The sequence below is a fragment of the Gymnogyps californianus genome, chromosome Z (assembly GCF_018139145.2).
Source record: "Gymnogyps californianus isolate 813 chromosome Z, ASM1813914v2, whole genome shotgun sequence".
Taxonomy (NCBI): domain Eukaryota; kingdom Metazoa; phylum Chordata; class Aves; order Accipitriformes; family Cathartidae; genus Gymnogyps; species Gymnogyps californianus.
Window position 1 is genome coordinate 7414929 of NC_059500.1, and position 19210 is coordinate 7434138.

The 19210-nt window shown below is 36.8% G+C and overlaps 1 protein-coding gene across 1 annotated transcript in view; it reads right to left on the reverse strand.

Moving 5' to 3' along the window:
* The window catches only part of RASGRF2 (Ras protein specific guanine nucleotide releasing factor 2), a 132021-nt gene that overhangs the window by 60344 nt on the left and 52467 nt on the right, over positions 1-19210 (reverse strand). The window contains exons 3-12 of the mRNA XM_050912627.1: positions 16608-16755; positions 15886-15975; positions 13925-14178; positions 12705-12784; positions 12059-12252; positions 10383-10492; positions 8301-8419; positions 2495-2655; positions 1424-1490; positions 467-603 (exon numbers count right to left, since the gene is read on the reverse strand). Coding sequence (XP_050768584.1) covers positions 467-603; positions 1424-1490; positions 2495-2655; positions 8301-8419; positions 10383-10492; positions 12059-12252; positions 12705-12784; positions 13925-14178; positions 15886-15975; positions 16608-16755 — 1360 coding nt within the window. The remainder of the gene's footprint in view (positions 1-466; positions 604-1423; positions 1491-2494; positions 2656-8300; positions 8420-10382; positions 10493-12058; positions 12253-12704; positions 12785-13924; positions 14179-15885; positions 15976-16607; positions 16756-19210) is intronic.

Below are 19210 nucleotides of genomic sequence, written 5' to 3' on the forward strand. Positions count from 1 at the left end.
GTGTGCTAGTATTCTTCTTGGTGGAAAATGGAGTTTATCTCATTTTCTCACTGCATGGGATATGATTATTGATGTGATATGGTATCATTTTCACTCTCAGGACTCTCAGGTGTTTTTCTATCTGTATGAAAGTTATGAACAAAGAAGTACTATCCTTCTTCTTAAACCAAAATATGTCTCTGGATGGGCTTTCCTTAGACACAAAAATGACTACCGTTAGTATTATGTTTGTCAACCGACAATTTTATATTTTATATCCCATCTCTCTCATTGAGAAATATATTTCAGTGATGACTCAAATGCAAAGACATAATTTTGAGGAAAATTGGTAACACTAAGGGTTTTTCATATATATCACAGCAAATCAGAAAGAAATCAATATCCCTCTCTTGGATTAGTTTTCAGAAATACAGAATAAACTAAGATCTCAATACAAACAAGATAGATAAAGAATGCATTAAGCTACCTGACTTATATCACTTGTCCATGCAGCTTTCTCCTGTCGTGATGGGGCTAAAAGGACAACAGTAAAAGGAGGAGCATCCGTAGGTTCAACTACAAGCTTGAAATCAAGGTGTCCAAACACTTGTCCAGAACCTTTTGCTTTACAGCCAGAGGGGGGAGGAAAAGTCAAAATGTGAGACTTCAGACCATAAGACAAAGAAAATAAAACATCTCTCTGACAAAGAGCAAATCCAACTGAGGATCCAAAACTAATTTTGTTTTCACATACACCAAATACAAAAAAAGTTGCAAACATGCAATAGTGGGAGTTGCTATACATTACTTTTAAAGATACCAAATAAGGCTGAAGTCCTTCTAACACTTCTATGCTGACATACTCTTAGCATACTAGAAGTATCATTGAAATTAATGAAACTACTTTACAATTCAAGTGCAAGACTTGCCTAAAACTGCAGGATGGAAGCCAAAATGAGTAACAATAAAATCAGCTTGGGAATGTGTTTTGTTATTTCATTTGAACAAGCCTGCAGTCAAGATTTGTAGGGAGTCCAAGACAAAAACTTTCCACGAATTCTGCCAACTCACTCAACCCCCATGTATTTAAGAAACACAATTATCTGCTTCTTCTTTTAAGGCATATTTTTTTCTTTCTGAGATCCTCCAGGTGAAGTTGTATACAAAAGTCAGCAAATAATTTGTCACATTCCTTCAGCCAGTCTACTTGAAAATCCTATGTGGGACGCCAACAGCAAGAACAAACATAACAAAACAAGCCCTTATCCAAGCCAGTATGCTCATTATTAAAACATCTATTCTACTGCATCAGTTTAATGATGTATTCCTCTGGTTTCATGAAAGGCGAGAACATACAAATTTGCTCTTATGAAAAATAAACAAAGGGTACCAATTTTAAGAAACTAGAAACAGTAATTACTACAAACAGCTGAATATAACTTACAATCATCATCACTTGTGTCTGTCTCCTCGATCAGTGTGCACTCTATTAGAGATAGAACACCTCCTGTCTATGAAAACAAAGCACATTTTTCACAAATCTTGACACTTGTTCCCATTTGTCATTATAGTTATTTTTAAACTTTGATATACCTTACTTTAAGATTTTACATTACTCAGAGCTCTTAGGAAGATACATCAATTTCATGATGCACATTTTTCCTCAAGAACTAAACCCAGATACATTAAATATAATGTTTTTCTTAATCCAACAAATCAACAATATAGTCAAATGTACAAAATTTGTTTCATTTTTACCACACTATAATTTATCACACATACAGACTTGTTCACAAATTTCAGAAAAGGTAACTAGAATTTCATCTTCTCCTGAATTTAAATCAAGTACATACAAGATTTTTTTAAAGGTTCAGTTATACTCTATTTACTTTGCAAAATACTTGAACTATTTAAGGGGTGCAAAGTGAGAAAGCATATGAACAGTCTTAATAACCTCTCAGAAATGTGTTTGTCAAATTAAAATTCTATTCAACATAATTCACTCTGTAAACTACCAACATCTCTTTATTCACAAGCCAACACTATGAAAGCCTGGTTCTCAACAAATATAACTAGAGTGTTCTTAGAAGAGCTTTTAGTTTAAGAGAATGTGCTGTTCAGGAAAACAGAATTGACTTTTTAAATTAATTTATTAGAGCTCTGGAAAATATTCTTTGGTAATTCCTTGGGGTTGTAGTGGCTGATTTATGCACTGAAAACTGACTTACATTCAGTGCTAGCTCATACAAATAGACACGCTGATGTCTTGTTTCTAACCCCCAGCTTATTAGAATTACATGGTTCTAGAAAAAAAAATTGTAGTTAGTAAGAACTTTGGCTGAATTCTATTATTTCCAATAAGAAGACAAAGCAGTTAACTACTGTGCATCACCTCACTTCTGTTTATAACAACACATGCCAGTCTCAGGTTAAAGCCATAAAATAATAAAATATTGAAATTTCACTGAAGCTGTGCTTTCATTTTGTAAATTGCGTCATAATGTAAAGTCTATACCTTGAGAAGATGCAGTTTTCCTCCTGAACTTCTTGTACAAATTAAAAAATGTTTTGTAAATAAGAAGCACTGCCTTTCTCCTTCTTTCTTCAAAGATAATGATCCCAGACGAACTTTACTAAGTTTTCCCCTCTCTACTGAAGGGACTTGAATAAGGGAACCTGATAATAAAGATGCAAAATTTACTGTACTATAGTAATATTTAGTAGGCAGTGTTTAAAGTGTTAATGCATTGAATTTTATTATATTAATTAATGCAACTTTTCATTCTAGTAAATATCAATATACATCAGCATCTGTTTTAAGCACACGCCGATCATCTTTTTTTGCACAAGTTCACTTTGTTTTTATGATAAATAGACTCAAGCAAGTACAGTCTAGACTAATACTTATGTACATGGCAGGATTAGATCTTGGGCAAATTCTCATGCAATTTAAACACACTAATAGCACATTGATCAGAAAATGAAGGTGAACAGCAAACTGCACTTTTGACAGTTGCTAGACTCGCAAAAGTTACATTACTTATAAGCCAAAGAGACAGAGGACGACAAGAACAGGTTTTGAAGGAAAAGAGTTTGTGTATGTGTGTGTGCCTGTGTGCAAGAGAGATGGAAATGAAGCATATTTCTTCTTCTTATCTTATACTGCATAATTTTCAGTGCTCCACAGCTCATCTAAAATGTGTTACCAGTGAAACACTTCTGAACTAAATTGAACCTGGTTACGTAAGTCTGAATTTGTGCTCTGCAGAACTCCAGACTGGGGACAGCTTTGCTTCTCTGCCGTTTCATACCTCAAAACCAGTCTCTGACCAACTTTTCCAGATTGATATCACCATGTGTATCACTGCCAAATTTGGATCTGGAGTTAAATTTGGTGGTGAAGTGCAATTCCTCTATATATCGAAGGGAAAGATTTTATGATACAACTTGCTGTTACCAGACAGGGCAGCCAAGCAACCTCCTAATCTCATTCCCACGCATCTATCCTTACTATCACCCTTACCCTGGCTCTCATCTTTTTCCAACATTAGCTAGCTAATAGAGCTAGACCAGCAGGAAACTAATGCTAAAAAGAAGTAGCTGACTTAGCTCCCTGATATGCCTCACTGCAAGGTCAAAAAAGCACCAGTGTTGATGCAAAGGAAGTAACAGCAGCAGAACAAGCATGATGGGACGGATATTGGCCTGCCTCTTTCAGAGGCAACAAGATATTGGACTAGCATAGCTATATCAAAGCTCAAACTAGCAGCAGCATCTTGACACAATGCAAGCCTGAAAGAATTATCCATGAAATATTAGATTAGTAATTCTTACTCTACATTGTCAAAAAAATTATCTTGTTCAAAGTTCACATACACAATCTTAAACTAACAAACAGAGAAATTAAAGTAACTGAGAAAGCTACTGTTTATCTACATCTTTCTACACTTAACTCCCTCTATATATTTAATTAGCCTTCAGTTATTAATATATTTGAAACTTATACTGTCTGGCATAACAAAATATACACCAGTAAATCTGCAACAGAACACTGTTCTTTGACAACTAATTCACATTTAAACTAAATGTGTACAATGTGATTTGTGTCACTGCAACAAAACAGTGGAGTAAAGTTATACTCCAGAAATTTGCAAAGGTCTGGAACATTTTTTAGGTTCACTTAAATTCTGACCAAAACCCATAAATACTTATTGGTTGTTGTACATTTCTCCTGGACAAAACAGCCTTCCTGCCTCAACTGTGAAAGAGAGGAAGATCATTCCCATGTGTTGGAACGGTGACTTTTCCATGTTACACCAACTGTCCCCTAGGTCCCATTGCAAGGCCAAGGAGTATGTACAAAACAATTCCCAAGCAACTTCCAATCACAAAATTCTCAGTGTCATTTTTCTCCTGAAATTCCCTCTACACGTTTAGGGTAACAATATTCAATCTGTACGTTTCATTTCTGCTTTGCTTCTTAGAATAATAGTATCTATAAATATGATATGGATACAAATATAGCTTTACAGGTAGCTTTTATTTATTTTTTTTTAATTTTCATTAGAATGCTTTCAGGAGTACCACATTCTGCTAAAATGGGCTGAAGGTTAAATGGTGTTCTTGTATGGAGCTGAAATGTTATTGTTTAATAAGGTAAATCAAAATAAACTAGATTTTTTTCAAATGCAGAAAAGAAAGACTGCATTATCTCTCTTTGATACTCAATATTTACAGGGAGAAACACATCTCCTATACATGCTGCTTGGCTGACATCAAGCAAGAACCTCATGCATTCCCATCAAGCTTTTGTGATTAACGAAACTGGGCATTTGCCCACCATGTATTCTACTACAGATTTCCTCTTAAGGAAAAAAATGGTCACGATTGGCCAATGTACAGTTGCAATGAGCAAGTGAGGCTAATTTTAGAACATTAGTTAACAGTATAGTTTGGATGATCAGTGTATACTCAGAAATTTTTATCCAGCTACAGACCTAAGCACTTTCAGTACTTCAATACTGAATAGTCAGAAGTCACTCTATTAGCCTTTGTTCAATCCAAGAAATATAAAAGGTTATATTTAAAAAAAAAAAAAAAAAGTTTAGCCTGCATGTAAGTGCCTGATTTACAAATTCTGTTTGGCTTTCTCCATTCTGGAGGTCTTTTAATTTTACTGTAAGGATGGTCAAACAGTGGAACAGGTTGCTCATTCAGAGAAGCTGTGGAGTCTCCATCCTTGGAAACAACCAAAACCTGACTGGACATGGTACAGAGCAACCTGCTCCAGCTGATGCTGCTTTGAGCAGGTGAGATTGGACTGGATAATTTGTAGAAGTCCCTTACAACTTCAACTATTCCAGGATTTTGTAATTGTGATATATTTATCAGTAGAGGTAAATTCATAGCAGCTGATGGCAGGAACATCAGACAGAGTGTTAGGAGGCATCTAAAGGACCTCGAGATGCCCAGTTGTCTGGGTGTCAGCCAATGTTGGATTGCAGACTGAGACTCCTTATGTTTCCTTTAAACTCTTAAAGAAAATGTTCCTTAATTGCCTGCCATGACTTACAGTGTGCCTGACAATAAAGTCTGTATCTAAGTAAGAGACAGAGAAAAGCAGACACCAAGAAACCTGAAGGGGAATCCACAATCTACATTGCAAAGCACTGCCAGATATAGTTCCCATGGTCTCAACTTGTATAGCTGTCATGGTTTCAGCTCGGATAGAGTTGATTTTCTTCTTGGTAGCTGGTACAGTGCTGGGTTTTGGATTTAGTGTGAGAATACTGTTGATAACACTCTGATGTTTTAGTTGTTGCTAAGTAGCGCTTATCTTAAGCCAAGGACTTTTCAGCTTCCCATGCTCTGCCAGCAAGCAGGTGTGCAAGAAGCTGGGAGGGAGCAGAGCCGGGGCAGCTGACCCCAACTAGCCAAAGGGCTATTCCATACCATGGAACGTCGTGCCCAGTATATAAGCTGGGGGGAGTTGGCCAGGAGGGACGGATCGCTGCTCGGGCATCGGTCAGTGGGTGGTGAGCAACTGCATTGTGCATCACTTGTCTTTTCTTGGGGTTTATTTCTTTCTCTTTCTTTTGTTATATTCCTTTTCATTACTATATTATTATTATTATTATTATTATATTTTATTTTACTTTAATTATTAAACTGTTCTTACCTCAACCCACAAGTTTTACGTTTCTTTTCCCGACCCTCCTCCGCACCTCACTGGGAGGCGGGAGGGGTGAGCAGCTGCATGGTGCTTAGTTGCTGGCTGGGGTCAAACCACGACAATAGCTCAACAGAATCAATCTCTTCTTAGAAAAGTAAAGTATATAACATACGGCAAAGTTGTAATTAACCTTCACAGACAAAGCCTGAACAAAGGTAAAGGCACCTCTCTCCTTTTTTAAGCTGAAAACAGGTTTCCTGTATCCATCTACACTGATCAACACAAACAATAGGAGCCTAATTGAAATTAGAGCAGAGGGACATGACTGTCAAAGTGACCCTACTGTCAGATGTGAAAGGAAAATGGGCTCTGTATTACTTCATCAGCTCTATTCAGATTTCTGCACTTACACAAAATCATGTGCAGTGGATGTTCCAAATGATAAACTGTGGTACAGCCTTCTGTAACATACAGTCTTGTCCACTGTCCTTTGACTGTATGCCCAGAATTAAATCTGAATTTAATTCACTTAAACTACGGGTTTGACCTGGGTCTAACAGTCCAACAGTAGTCTTTTTCAGACTGATTCCCATAGAAAAAATAACAAGTTTTTACTGATGAAACACTGGGTACACAGACAAAATAACACCAGCCAATCTTAAGCGGAAAAAACCCAACAAATATATAAATACTAAATATTGTCATCATCTTCAAGAAAATTTATAAAATTTAATTACATTGCATGGTACACGTCAATCTAGGATAATCACAGCCCTATAATTTTTTGGCTGTGGATGCAATGCAACAGCTTTATATTTTTCTCAAAGCCTTATTCATAACTCTTTAAATACCTCAGTTATAACAAATGCACATATTTAATGAAGAATCAAGTAATTTAATAGTGACTGTTGTACAAACAACACAGTTTCATAGTTCGGCCACATGACTACAGAAACACCACAGAATGGATTTCAAAACGTACACAAAGCCTACTAATTACCAGCTGTGTATATGGCTCTATTAAATACCAAATGTTCTGCTGAGGCTATCTAGAAAAGGTCTCACGAAGGGATGCACCTAAATTATATTCCTAACCTTTCCTAAATACATTTAATGCTTTTCAGACACAAAGATTTTACCCAGTCAATACCCTACGCTACAGATCTGTAGTTACCGTACACAAACCTACTAACTTGTTTTAAAAGTTCCAGAAGTAAAGTATTATATAAATGGGAGAAAAATAAGCTTCAGTTATGAAGTTTTCACATTTGCTGGTTTAAAGTAAATGCCACCAAATAAGAACCGCAACCAGTTTGCAGTTTGTAGTAAAAAGTGACACTTATTTTAAGTCATTTTATCACAATTTTGTGGAACTTAACAACAAATTCCACCTCTGCTATAACTAAGTTTCAATATAAAGAGTTTCCAAAACCACCAAGCATAGACAGAAAAGAATACAGTATGGCTCTTCCCCCCTTGTTTTGCTAACTATTATATTAGAAGTAGTCCTACATTCCTGGCAGAACAGGATGCCTTTTCTTCATGACTTCTTCTTGCAAAAGTGCTTTTTTTATCTATCCTGAACTTCTACTAAAGCCCCAAAATGCATCTTTCAAGAGGCAAGGTGAGTATGTTCAGGTATTATATCTATGCTCGTGGTATCAATTTGAGATGTTTCCAAAGAACCGAGAAAAATGGGAACAACTGACAGCTCTTTTCTTTCCTAGCAATCACTTTACCACTGACAAAGCTTCACATTTCTCCTGCACTTTTGCCCAAATGTTGGTATCAGCTGGGACTGCCATGTTAACTGGCCAGGCAGCCCTGGTCTCTGTGGAGCTGTAGGTAATTTCCATCCCTTTGAAGATCACAGTCCAGGCAGAATGTACATTACTGCCCCATGGGTGTTTTACCATTCATGTGCTGCTGTTTTTCATGGTTCCTGAAGGAACCAGCACAGAAATGGGGTTCAACATAGCCCATAGTTGTCATCAGGGTATTTTGTGACTTACACTCCACGGACCATGAGTAGTCTTAGGCTGTTAGCTGTGCCCAGTGCGCTGACCTGCCCAATGATGGCAACATAAACCCTGCTGGTTTTAATGCAATTTTTTCATGATTATTTAGATAGCTTTAAAGAATGTCTTACCTTGGCGTATAAAAGTTTGGCTGGTATCTAGTAATATATCACAGCCTTCTACTATCGTTCTTTCTATGGCTAGATTCTTCCGGATGTTTTCTGTGTCGCTCACTTCATCATGCATCACCCTGTTAGACACAATACAAAATGCACTTTAAATTCCATGAAATATATCTTGCACCTGCTGTGTCTGTTTTCACTTGCACTGACACAGTGTAGACACAGAAGGTAGCTGATGTCCTTTGCCACCTGCTACAAAACAGATGTACACATGCAGTACATGATCACTCCAGAGCAAGTTTTTTGCCTTTTTTCCTTCCCTTTCAAATGAGTCTTGCAATCATTTCATTTTTTCAGCAGTGGAACCAATTTTGCCAGACTTGTTTTTAGACTATTCCTAAACACATCTGACAGACGCCACCAAGCTAAAAACCCTTCACAGCTGACAGAACAGTACTTCTTGATCCTTAATAGACTAGGCTGCCATAAACCTGGAAATGTTTCCTAGCATTCTGTATTGGTTAATACACATCGCAGAGTCCCTGCCCTGACTTCAGGTTCCCACTCCGTTCTGCTTCAGTTTACATCTAAATGTACTATTCACTTCCCCCTTGCTTCCTATAACAACCACAGCCTCGATAGCTCACCACTTACTTTCTTCCACTTTTTTTTCATAGGCCTCCTCCCCTTACACAGAGAAATACAGATTTTTTTCAAGCCTAAAACCAACCCAGAAGTTTATACGGTGTTGTGATGTATAATATTTTCCTAAACTGGGACCAGACTGCGCTATCTGAAAGCTCCTCCTCCCTCAGAACTACACTAAAGGGATGGAAATGAGTCACAAAGTTTTATATTTATGGTCTATACTGCCTGCCTTATGAGCAGAGGAGGATCGATCAGTTTCAGCCTCCAATTCTGAATGTTCAGTGACGAATTAATTGGATCAGCAATGAACTCTGACTTATGAGATGAAGCCAAGTCAAAGCTGATTGATCTGCTTGTGCACATAACCACGGCCAGCGAAATTTGCTTGAGTGGGAAGGAGACATTACTTCTTTCTGCTTCAGATGGCCTCAGAACAGGGCAGAACTTGCTGAACACTGCAGGAGTCAAAAACAGACATTTCTGTAAAAGATATTGCTTGCCCAGCTCTTTAAGAAGTTAGAGCTTGAAGAGGTGGCACAACATGACCTGACTCAGAAAGCTGCCTCTGTTAAACATACAGCAGGACAAAAAGGAAAAAATAATAAGCTCCAAATTAACTGGTAGTTTGCACAAGGTAGCAACTTTGTCTTAACAGAAAAAGAAAACTGAGCAATCAAGAGCATGCAATTAACAAAAGCTATAAAGCGATTCCTCTCTTACAACTAAATATTCTCCAAGTACATCTTTGGTGAATACTCCAGATACTCAAGATTTATATCCTGGAGTTCATGCACCATTTCTTTGTTCACAGCAGAAAACTGTTCCCCAGAGATAACAACCAAATTTCTTACTGGGCTGACAGAGGGGAACATCTGAGAATGGTCTGGGAGTTCAGGGAAGAGCTTCATTTTGCAGGTTTCTATAGGGAGCATCAGTTCTCAAAATATACCTTTAGTTCCTGTTTATCTGGCATTATTTGAAGCATATGTGAAAATCAGTTATTTCATTAACACATGTAAACTATAACACAGATTGAGAACTCAGTACTTTTCAAGACCCTGACTGATTTCTGTTGTCACAGAGTATTGGAAATGCCCTTTTTCTTTAAACTGTGAAAAAATTATATATTTCTCTATGTAAAGAAAATTGCTTTGCTTATAACCCAGGCGCAGGTGGTTCCTATAGCAAATCCTATTCTCCCCTACCCAAAATACAAGCAGACACTTGTAGATTTATGTTAGTCAAAAAAACCCAGAAGAGCCAAAATATTAGGTTGGGGTATTTTGGAGTTTTTTTCATTATCTTTGTTTTGTTTTGGTTTTGATCCTTTTCTTTAAAAGAATTTTTTAAAAAAGAACAAAACCAAACCAAAATAAAGAAAACAGATTTTTCATTCAAAACCTTTGATTCAAGGTTATCAAACATAAGGTAGAAAAAACTTACCTTGAAAGTTCTTCTAGTTTAGATTTAGCAAATTCAAGGCTTTTTCGCTCAACATGTTCATGTGGTGTGTGAGCCAGAAGTTCATGAAGTGTTATAATATATCTAGGAATCTTAAAACAAATTACGTATAAAATCAGTAAATCCTTAAAGGAATAATTCCAATACAGCTTTTTGTTAAATATTAGCCATTATCTCGGTCAGAAAAGTTTTGCAAACATAGTCTTTTTTAAATGAATATCCACAGCTAAATGATTATACATACATTCTAAATATAACTACTGCCAAAAATACTGAACTTTTGGGTGACAGAGACTGCATATGTATGTTTTCAGTTTGAGGAAGCACAAGATCCATTTATTACATTTTAAGGAAAAGATCAGACCAGAGGCAGCCACAAATACAACATTAAATTTCATTGTTTCATGCTGCTATCCAAGTGCCAATAGAGAAAACTTTCAAAACTCCCTGGGAGGTCCATACATACCTTCCCTCAATTCTAATAGGATACGTGCATCTAAATTTCTTGTGACTTTGAAAATGCCATCTGACTTGTTTGCATTTAGATAAAATTCACATCGCACTAATGGACATTAAAGAATATCCAGTATTTGACCATTAAAGGCCACAGGGTAGCACAAGGACCCTGACCCGTTTATTATTACTTAAAGAAGTTTCAGGGCTTTTAACCAGAACCAAGTGATACTGCAGTATAACTTATCCTTACAGAGTAAGTTAAGTTATTTAGAAAACGCGTATGTACTTCTTATTACGCTGAAGTGAAAAGTCATCAGCAATGACATCCTCCATCACATTTGAATAGGACTCTCTCTCTCCCTTCTAAGATCCCATGATCTTGTTTCAGCTCAACCAAAAAATCCCAAAACTTTACAATATACAAGCTCAAAGCTAAAAAAATGTATTGTTACAGGTGCTAATGGCCCTTTAGGCTAATATGAATAACTAGCACTAACAACACAAGTGTCACTGATCCCCGCCCCCCCCCCCCCCCTTTTTTTTTTTTACTCTACTTGGTTTGCCAGTAACTGAACAAACTGGGGGGGGTGGGGGGTGTCACTATTATCTCAATGAGTAAAATGTTAGGTTAAATGTAAAAGTCACAAAATCATCAGACTAGTGCTTCACAGACCTCTTAAAACAGCTGCAAATAATTAATCCAGGCAGATCAAGACAAAATATCAGAAGCATAATAAAGTTTTCAAAACTTTTGCAATATATTTTTCATTTTCTAAAGACCAGGTCACTGGAGAACAAAGTGGGAGGAAAGTTTCAAAATGTATTCCTAATAAAATGCTTGTGGCTGCTCTAACTTGCTATACCAGGTGTATTATCCCTCCCTGGACTGCTTCATAATCCTGCAGCAGGCAGAAGTCGAGTAATTGTTTCTTAGCTTTTTTTCTTTTGGTGCTAGTCCTCATCCCACATTCCCCTTCAACATATATAAGATTCTGAACAGAGATGAATCAGTGTAGTTGGAGAAAAGACCTCTACAGACAGAGTTTCAGTATAATAATGAAATAAATGAAAACTAAATTGATTTGCATGAGAGTATTTTTAGTTAAGCAAGAAGAATCTTCAATCAATCGTAATGTCAGTAACACAGAATGAATCAACCAAACATTAAAAACAAATTGTCACAAAAAATATACAGAGACTACCTGAAACATGGGGTAAGTAAGGAAAGTTTCCAGCATTCGCCCCTCACATGCTGGGTTGGCTTCATATTGCTTCAAGAGTTTGTCAAAATCTCTGTTTTGCTTACAGTTTGCCAGTACTTGTAGACTATATTGATGATTCCGAACAAATTCTTGATATATGTTCAGCATTGGCAGCAGAATGTCAAATAAGTCAGCTAGAAAAAGTCAAGAAATGCTTTTTTTTTCCAGCTACCCATCTCTCGAAACATATTTTTAAAGAAACTACTATGTTCTATGGAAGGGAATTACTATAGTCAGTTCTGTTTCCAATATACTGAGATTTTAGAAACATTAAACTCGGTTCTTTTCACCTGCCAAAACATGGTTGTTCTGATTAGTTAATAATCAGATAATACCACCAAAAATTCAGGGGCCTGTGTCTAATCAATGCTTAGGGCAGAGGCATTCTCATATATGGACTGCATGACAGTCATTACTGCCCACGTGGGACTCCCACTCCACCAGATCTCGTGGTGTTAGTTCTGGAAACGCATTCCATTCAAAAAGGACTTTTAAAAAGTCCCGTCTTTAAAAAAAAAAAGACCTTGCTGTAATTTCAAAAATAAATATGAAAATTGTACCCCTAGAGAAAAATATAGTAACTTACCTAGGATTAAGGTAGGCCAATTAGCTATTCTTGCTTTTAAGCCTTGGTGAAATATCTCATGAAGAAACATGATTGTTTCACTGCAAAACAAGTATTTAAACAAACAAGAAGACAATTCAGGTTTTATTTTCCGATTAGCAATTCACAGAGAAACAACTCTTCCTGGTTATTTGTATATTTTACACTTTGCTAGAAAAAACAGAAGATAGTTATTATTATGGAAGTAAATGCTTTCTTTTATTGCATTGTTTAAAATTGTTAGTGTAGTATCTCTACAAAATATATAGCATTTGGTGTAGAAAGCATATTCTGTTTAATTCTTTTAAGCAAAAGCATCTATTAAATAACATGTTCCAGTTTAATGAATAGGTTTTCCAAGAATATCTGTGACAATGCATTCAGTAGTTTAAAAGAGGATCAATAAGATGCAGAAAACCTCAAGCCAGTGGTAGTCATCTACATTCTTGCTTGCTGCTGTTTAAGATTTGAAGCTTACAACTTTTCTATAACATGAACCTTAATATTGTATTTTAGCTCATGAGGTCAACAGAAGTAAAGGACATCCTAGTTGTAAGAGAAACCATAAAGAGACAGTGATCATGAATGAGCTATGAAAGGGAAACTTGTCTCATAACTAAAGGAACATGTTCTACTTCTTAGAAGTTTGGGGAGGACTTGGATGCAATCCCAATCCTGTATCAAATTTTAGAAGTCTGCTAGCTTATTTGTACATACTCATTATGATATTACTTGGATGCTTAATGCAAAGAACAATTCTTTTTTGTAGGATATGAAAAGACAAGTGAGAGAGAAGGAGGCTCCTTAGGCAGAACAACAGAAAATAGAAGATTTGACGTACTCATCCTCAGGGTCTTATCTGGATCATATGAGGCCACTATGTCCAATTTTGCTCTCTTAAGAGAAAAGGAAACAGGAAAGGTGACAGAAAATTATGAGAACTGCCCCAAGAGGTATGATTTGTCCTTTCCTTCCTCTAGCAGAGGAAGAAATAGAATGTAAGGAGGCAAAGAGGTCTAGCTGATTTCAAACAGCATCACTGACAGCACCTTGCCTTTTACTTCTGGAAACATGGTCTACCTCAGTGACATGACTTACATCAGAGCAAAAAAACAAGTCCCAGACCTCACTACTATAAACTGAAGCAGAATGGGAAGAAGCGGTCAGCAAACCCCCCAAAAAGCAAACACAAAACCCCATACCTGTTGAGGAAAATGCTACTAACATCATCATGACTGATAGGTGGCTTCTTTGAACTTGCAGCCATCCTTAAGGGCCGCAGAAAACAGTTCACAAGAACATAAAGTTGATGCACATATTCAGATTCAGCCTCCACCATGTTAAAAACGATCTGATTCCTTTTTCTCATACTTTCTGCATGGGGAGAACAAATATAATCTTGGACAATAGTCTTCCATTTTCTTCTACATAACCAGCCCCGCATAAAGCTCTGGACCTAAAAATGGACCAAGCAGAAAGGAAGAATAAGAAAAAACATTACACGACTTATCATAAGCTCTTCATTGCATAAATAACCCTCTAAATGAAATACCTCTGTTAAAGGAAAAAAAGTCTGTTGCCCTTATTGATCTATAATTGCTCCTGAATTTCCCACAATCACTGGGTCATATTTGTCACCAGAAAACAGACTGAAAAGGTATCACGTACATACCAAGGTACCTTTTACTGCAAGCTCAGATGCTGTACCTTTGTATATACGCTTCCTATCAGCACAATTGTGCTACACGCTGTGCAGGTTTTTTAACTCCTTTTACCTCCCCTTACACATTTCTCTTATACCCCCAAAAGTATTGTGCAATGCTTCCAGGTAAGACATTTCAAGACAGACTTGATATCATTAGTGACATAATACTGAAATAGTTGTTAAACTCAGCTTGCTGTCTTTTTTGAATAGATATCACTTAGCATGTGTATTTAATGCCAAGTATCAATATACTGCTTAGTATCAGACACCTATGCCAGCAGTACTATTATCCAGAAAAGGCAGATTTTTGGCATTCTTAAAAAGTATCTCTATGTCATGGAAAAATCTGCTTAAGCGTAATAATCCATTGAAGTTACAAGTGGATTAAAGATTACAGAAAGGTCTACATCTGGTCACAGAAAATTTCAGTATGTCTTTGCCCTGATCTTGATGTGAAGATCATTCATCTTGAAAGAGAAATGCAAAATCTCACTGGTAGCAGTTTACTTTGAATAAACAACTTTAAAAAAGGGGTCCAATTGTCACAGTAATTAAGACGTAGAATGCAGTGAATTATATACAGAATCAGAGCTCTCCTTCTACTAAAAGAGACATTTCCAGCTTCTACTACAATGTTTAATCTACACGAAAAGGAAAATTCACGCAAGGGTACCAGCTCAGTGCTGACCCTGACTCAGACTGCGTGACCCAGAAAAAGTCAGAAACTAAGTCCACATACCATAAAGGACATTATGCAATTTAAGGGACTGAACACTGTGAGAATAAGGGTGACACATGCGGGACCACATCTGCAGGCATGAATTCCATTCATGCTCGTGCACTAGGATTTGTGGGAGTCAGCAATGGGCACAGTTCTGGAGGCTGGTTATATTCAGCCTTAAGCAATATTACCAAAAGCTGCGCATGTAAATGCCATACAGATTGGGACAATTCTGTCCCTGTTATTAAAAACACTGGCCATAGTATCCTGGAACAATCACCATCAAACAGACCGGCTGACAACCTAAACCAAGATGGCTCTCTGCATTTTCAGTATTTGTATTCCAGCTGCAGTGACAGAATAAAAGTCATTCTTTTGTATCTTTATAAGCATTTTTATAAGAAAGGAGTATAAAGTCACTATACACTTGATTCCCACAGGACATAGCCCATGACTTTATTTCAATCTTTACAAGCAGTTGAATGCAATGTGCAAGCTTCTTTAAGAAACTGAATATATAACTTGCAAGTAAAAATGAATACTTAAGTGACAAATAAATGCGGCACTGAAACATAGGAAGCTGATGTTAATTTAAGAGGTTTAAGTAGGGGCAGGGCAAAAGGCATCTTGCTGTACTTAATGAAAATAAATTAAGACAAAACTAGACAGACTAAAATACAGAAGTACACCGCCCATCCCACCCTTCTTCTCTTAAGCAGAGAACACTGCATGTTTACCTTTTTAATTTTTTTAATATCTGGATCCTCATCTTCCTGGTTGCCTTGATAAGGTCGCATTCTTTCTTTTGTTTTATTGAGAGCTATAATCTGACAAAAACAACCATTCATTAAATGCTTTCTCAAGCTAATGAAACTCTTAGTTACAGAACTAACAGAAAAATATTCTCCCTTTCTGCAAGCTTGTTAAAGCTGCACAGAATGACAAGCACGTATTTGGTCACAAGGACATGAACAGAGTTCTCTGAAAACGAGCCAGGCTCTTGATCCAGATGGAGGAAGGACCAGAAGCAAGCTGGTTCTCCTCTCAAAACCAGGTGTGCCTTTCAGACTTTATCAGCTCAGGACTGCAACAAAATTTTTAACATTCAGTGAAACAGAGCAGTTTGGAATAGTTCTCAATACTGTCACAACCAAAGACAATGTGTTGAGGATCAAGCTCCTCATGTGAAGACAGGTAGGAAATAATGCAATCAATGGCACCCATACTGCAAAGCAATATGTCATCTTAAAGCCTCTGACAAAGAAGTAATCCAATCAGTTTAACAGTCCCCAATATTTCTAAGAAAAATATTTAGCCAAGGGTTCACAGGGGGACTATTACATATTAATCTTACTGGGTTCCATTACTTTCACAAATATTACAGAAATATCAAATATTATTGCAATGCACAGAGCAAAATGTTATAATTCAATGATTGCTTGATGGGTCTGGCGCATACCTCAGATTTAAGTCTTTCAATTTCTGTGTCTTGATCTTCAAGTTGATGTCGAAGCTGATTGGCTGCAATCTTTTCAGTCTCTACAATCTGGACGAGATGAATGTACTTCTGCATTAACACCTCCCTTTCAATCAGAATATCTGAATAACTAAAAGGGAAAACATTTACATTAGTAAAAATAGCCAAATGTTGTCTTCCATATCCCCTTATGAGATATTGACAGAATAAACATTGCACCAATGACAAGAAACGTGCAAAACCGTGTTTGTTTGGCTTAATATATAATGAATAGCTTGAGCACAAATCACCCAAACTTACAGTGTTCAATATCCTTTTTAGACACAGGCACTATCAGTACCCGGTTTCCCAGTATCCAGTTACTGAGTGCAAGGTAATTGCACTGATCTTTTTATGAGCTTCTAATTCTCAGGCTAAGCCCAAGAATTCTATTCATTCAATTTATTTTATTTATTTTAAGGGCTGCTTTTTTCCCATCTTTTGGGAGGACTTTGGAGGGAGCATCTGGCACTTCATCAGAACTCTTTCTAGTTCTCTCCACCTGTCAGATCTCTTTATGGAAGAATTCCCATCATAACTGTCATTTTGGTTTGCTAATACCTATTTTATTGTGTAGGCCAGTTTGAGATTACTCAAATAAATGCATTTATTCTAATTAGTAATAGGAACTATGGTATCAGTCTTTCTTTTAGCTCCTGGACAGCAAATTGCCATTGATTTGTATTATTTTCCTGAAAAGGGACAGTATCCCTAGTGCAATTAGATGTCACAATCAGAGCAGTGAAGAGCATCATACTAGAAGTACTGCTCCCAACTTCAGGTAAAGGAGAAATCAGTTTCTTCCTATGCAACATCTTCATCAGACTGTTCTTTCACGTGATTCAGTCTCTCTCACATAGATAATGTGCAGAAAATACACAGTCCTACGACGTGCTTGTTTGCTGGCCTTGATTCAGCAAAATCTACAGACACATACTGCCTCTTTACCTAGGCTTCAGGAAGCTTGTTCCTCTGAGAGTTAGAATCATAGAATCATAGAATCACAGAATGGTTTGGGTTGGAAGGGACCTTAAAGATCATCTAGGTCCAACCCCCCTGCCATGGGCAGGGACACCTTCCACTAGACCACCAGGTTGCTGAAAGCCCCATCCAACCTGGTCTTGAACAGTTCCAGGGATGGGGCATCCACAACTTCTCTGGGCAACCTGTTCCAGTGCCTCATCACCCTCACAGTGAGGAACTTCTTCCTCACATCTGATCTAAATCTACCCTTAAATACCCTGAAGTTAAATAATTTTATAACATAAAGACCAAACTGCACAAAACACGGCAGAACGAAGCCCTAAATCTTTGACACAGGATGTCTTACCATTTTATGATCTATCATTGAAAATGCTGACTATCACATCTTTTTCCACTGTGAAGTTAGCACAGGATTTGACAGAAGGAATTTTTGGATTGCACATCTTTCCTTTTAAATTTCTTTCTACATGTTACAGCACTTATAAAAAAATTAACATTTGCCATTAAATACTGTGAGGCTTTTAAAAATGTGATAATGTGCATCCTCTCCAGTTAATCTTTTTTTGTGTATACTTACTGCCATTTCAATCAGTATTAGTGCAGTTACATACTGGAGGGGGCCAATATTGAGTACAGCTATTAAATTCAACACCTAACCTGGAATGCAAGCTTAGATTTAAAATAATTAGAATGAGTTCCCACAGCTATCATAAAGCAAAAGTTTTTCCTCCTTGAACAGATTATAAAAAGAATAAAAAGTGAACTTAATTCTATTGCATTTATTGTTATATTTTAACTACTGCAACAGTAAACAATAAATGGCAAAAAAAAAAAAGCTCAGGGCATCTCTTCCCACAAGTGAAACAACATACATTAAAAAATCTGTCATGAAGCAATCCATATATCTTAACTGTTCGATAAACAGTAACAAAGTATGAGATTTAGTTCTTTAAAATTGTTCATTAATAATCTTTTTTGTTTTGCAAGAATCCTGTTTTTTCAGAAACCACAGTACTTAATCTCTTTGCACCCTAAAAGGCATTTGCACATGATAGTGTCTGAGTTAGACACGCAGTTAGCACTAGTTGTTTTACAACGATGAGAGACGTTACGAAGACAAAAATGTATGTAACATATGTAAGAAAATGCATTCCTTAGTGCCTGCAGCACCACCTTGATTTACGTTTAATATAAAGAGTAGACTTTTCTACCTAAAACCAGATCCAGATAGGTGACAAGACCTTTTCTTCTATTTGTCCTTTTCAAAATTTTCTTAATCTTTTGCTACCAAATGTTTCCAATACAGAATTTGACAGATGTGGCTTTGCTTTCATTCAAGACTGAGGAAAATAGTAGTACACAGAATCACAAAGGGTGAACAGTAGCTGCAGTCAGAGCTGACGTAAGACTCAAGATACTATTATATACGATGTTTTTCTTCCACTTTTTTTTATTTTTATTTTCCTCCTTTAGGGGAAAAAACTTCATCTAGATTTTTCAGCTTCTTTGAATGCATTAAACCAGACTCCCACAGTGTTGCTTTACTAGGGAGCAAGAACTTT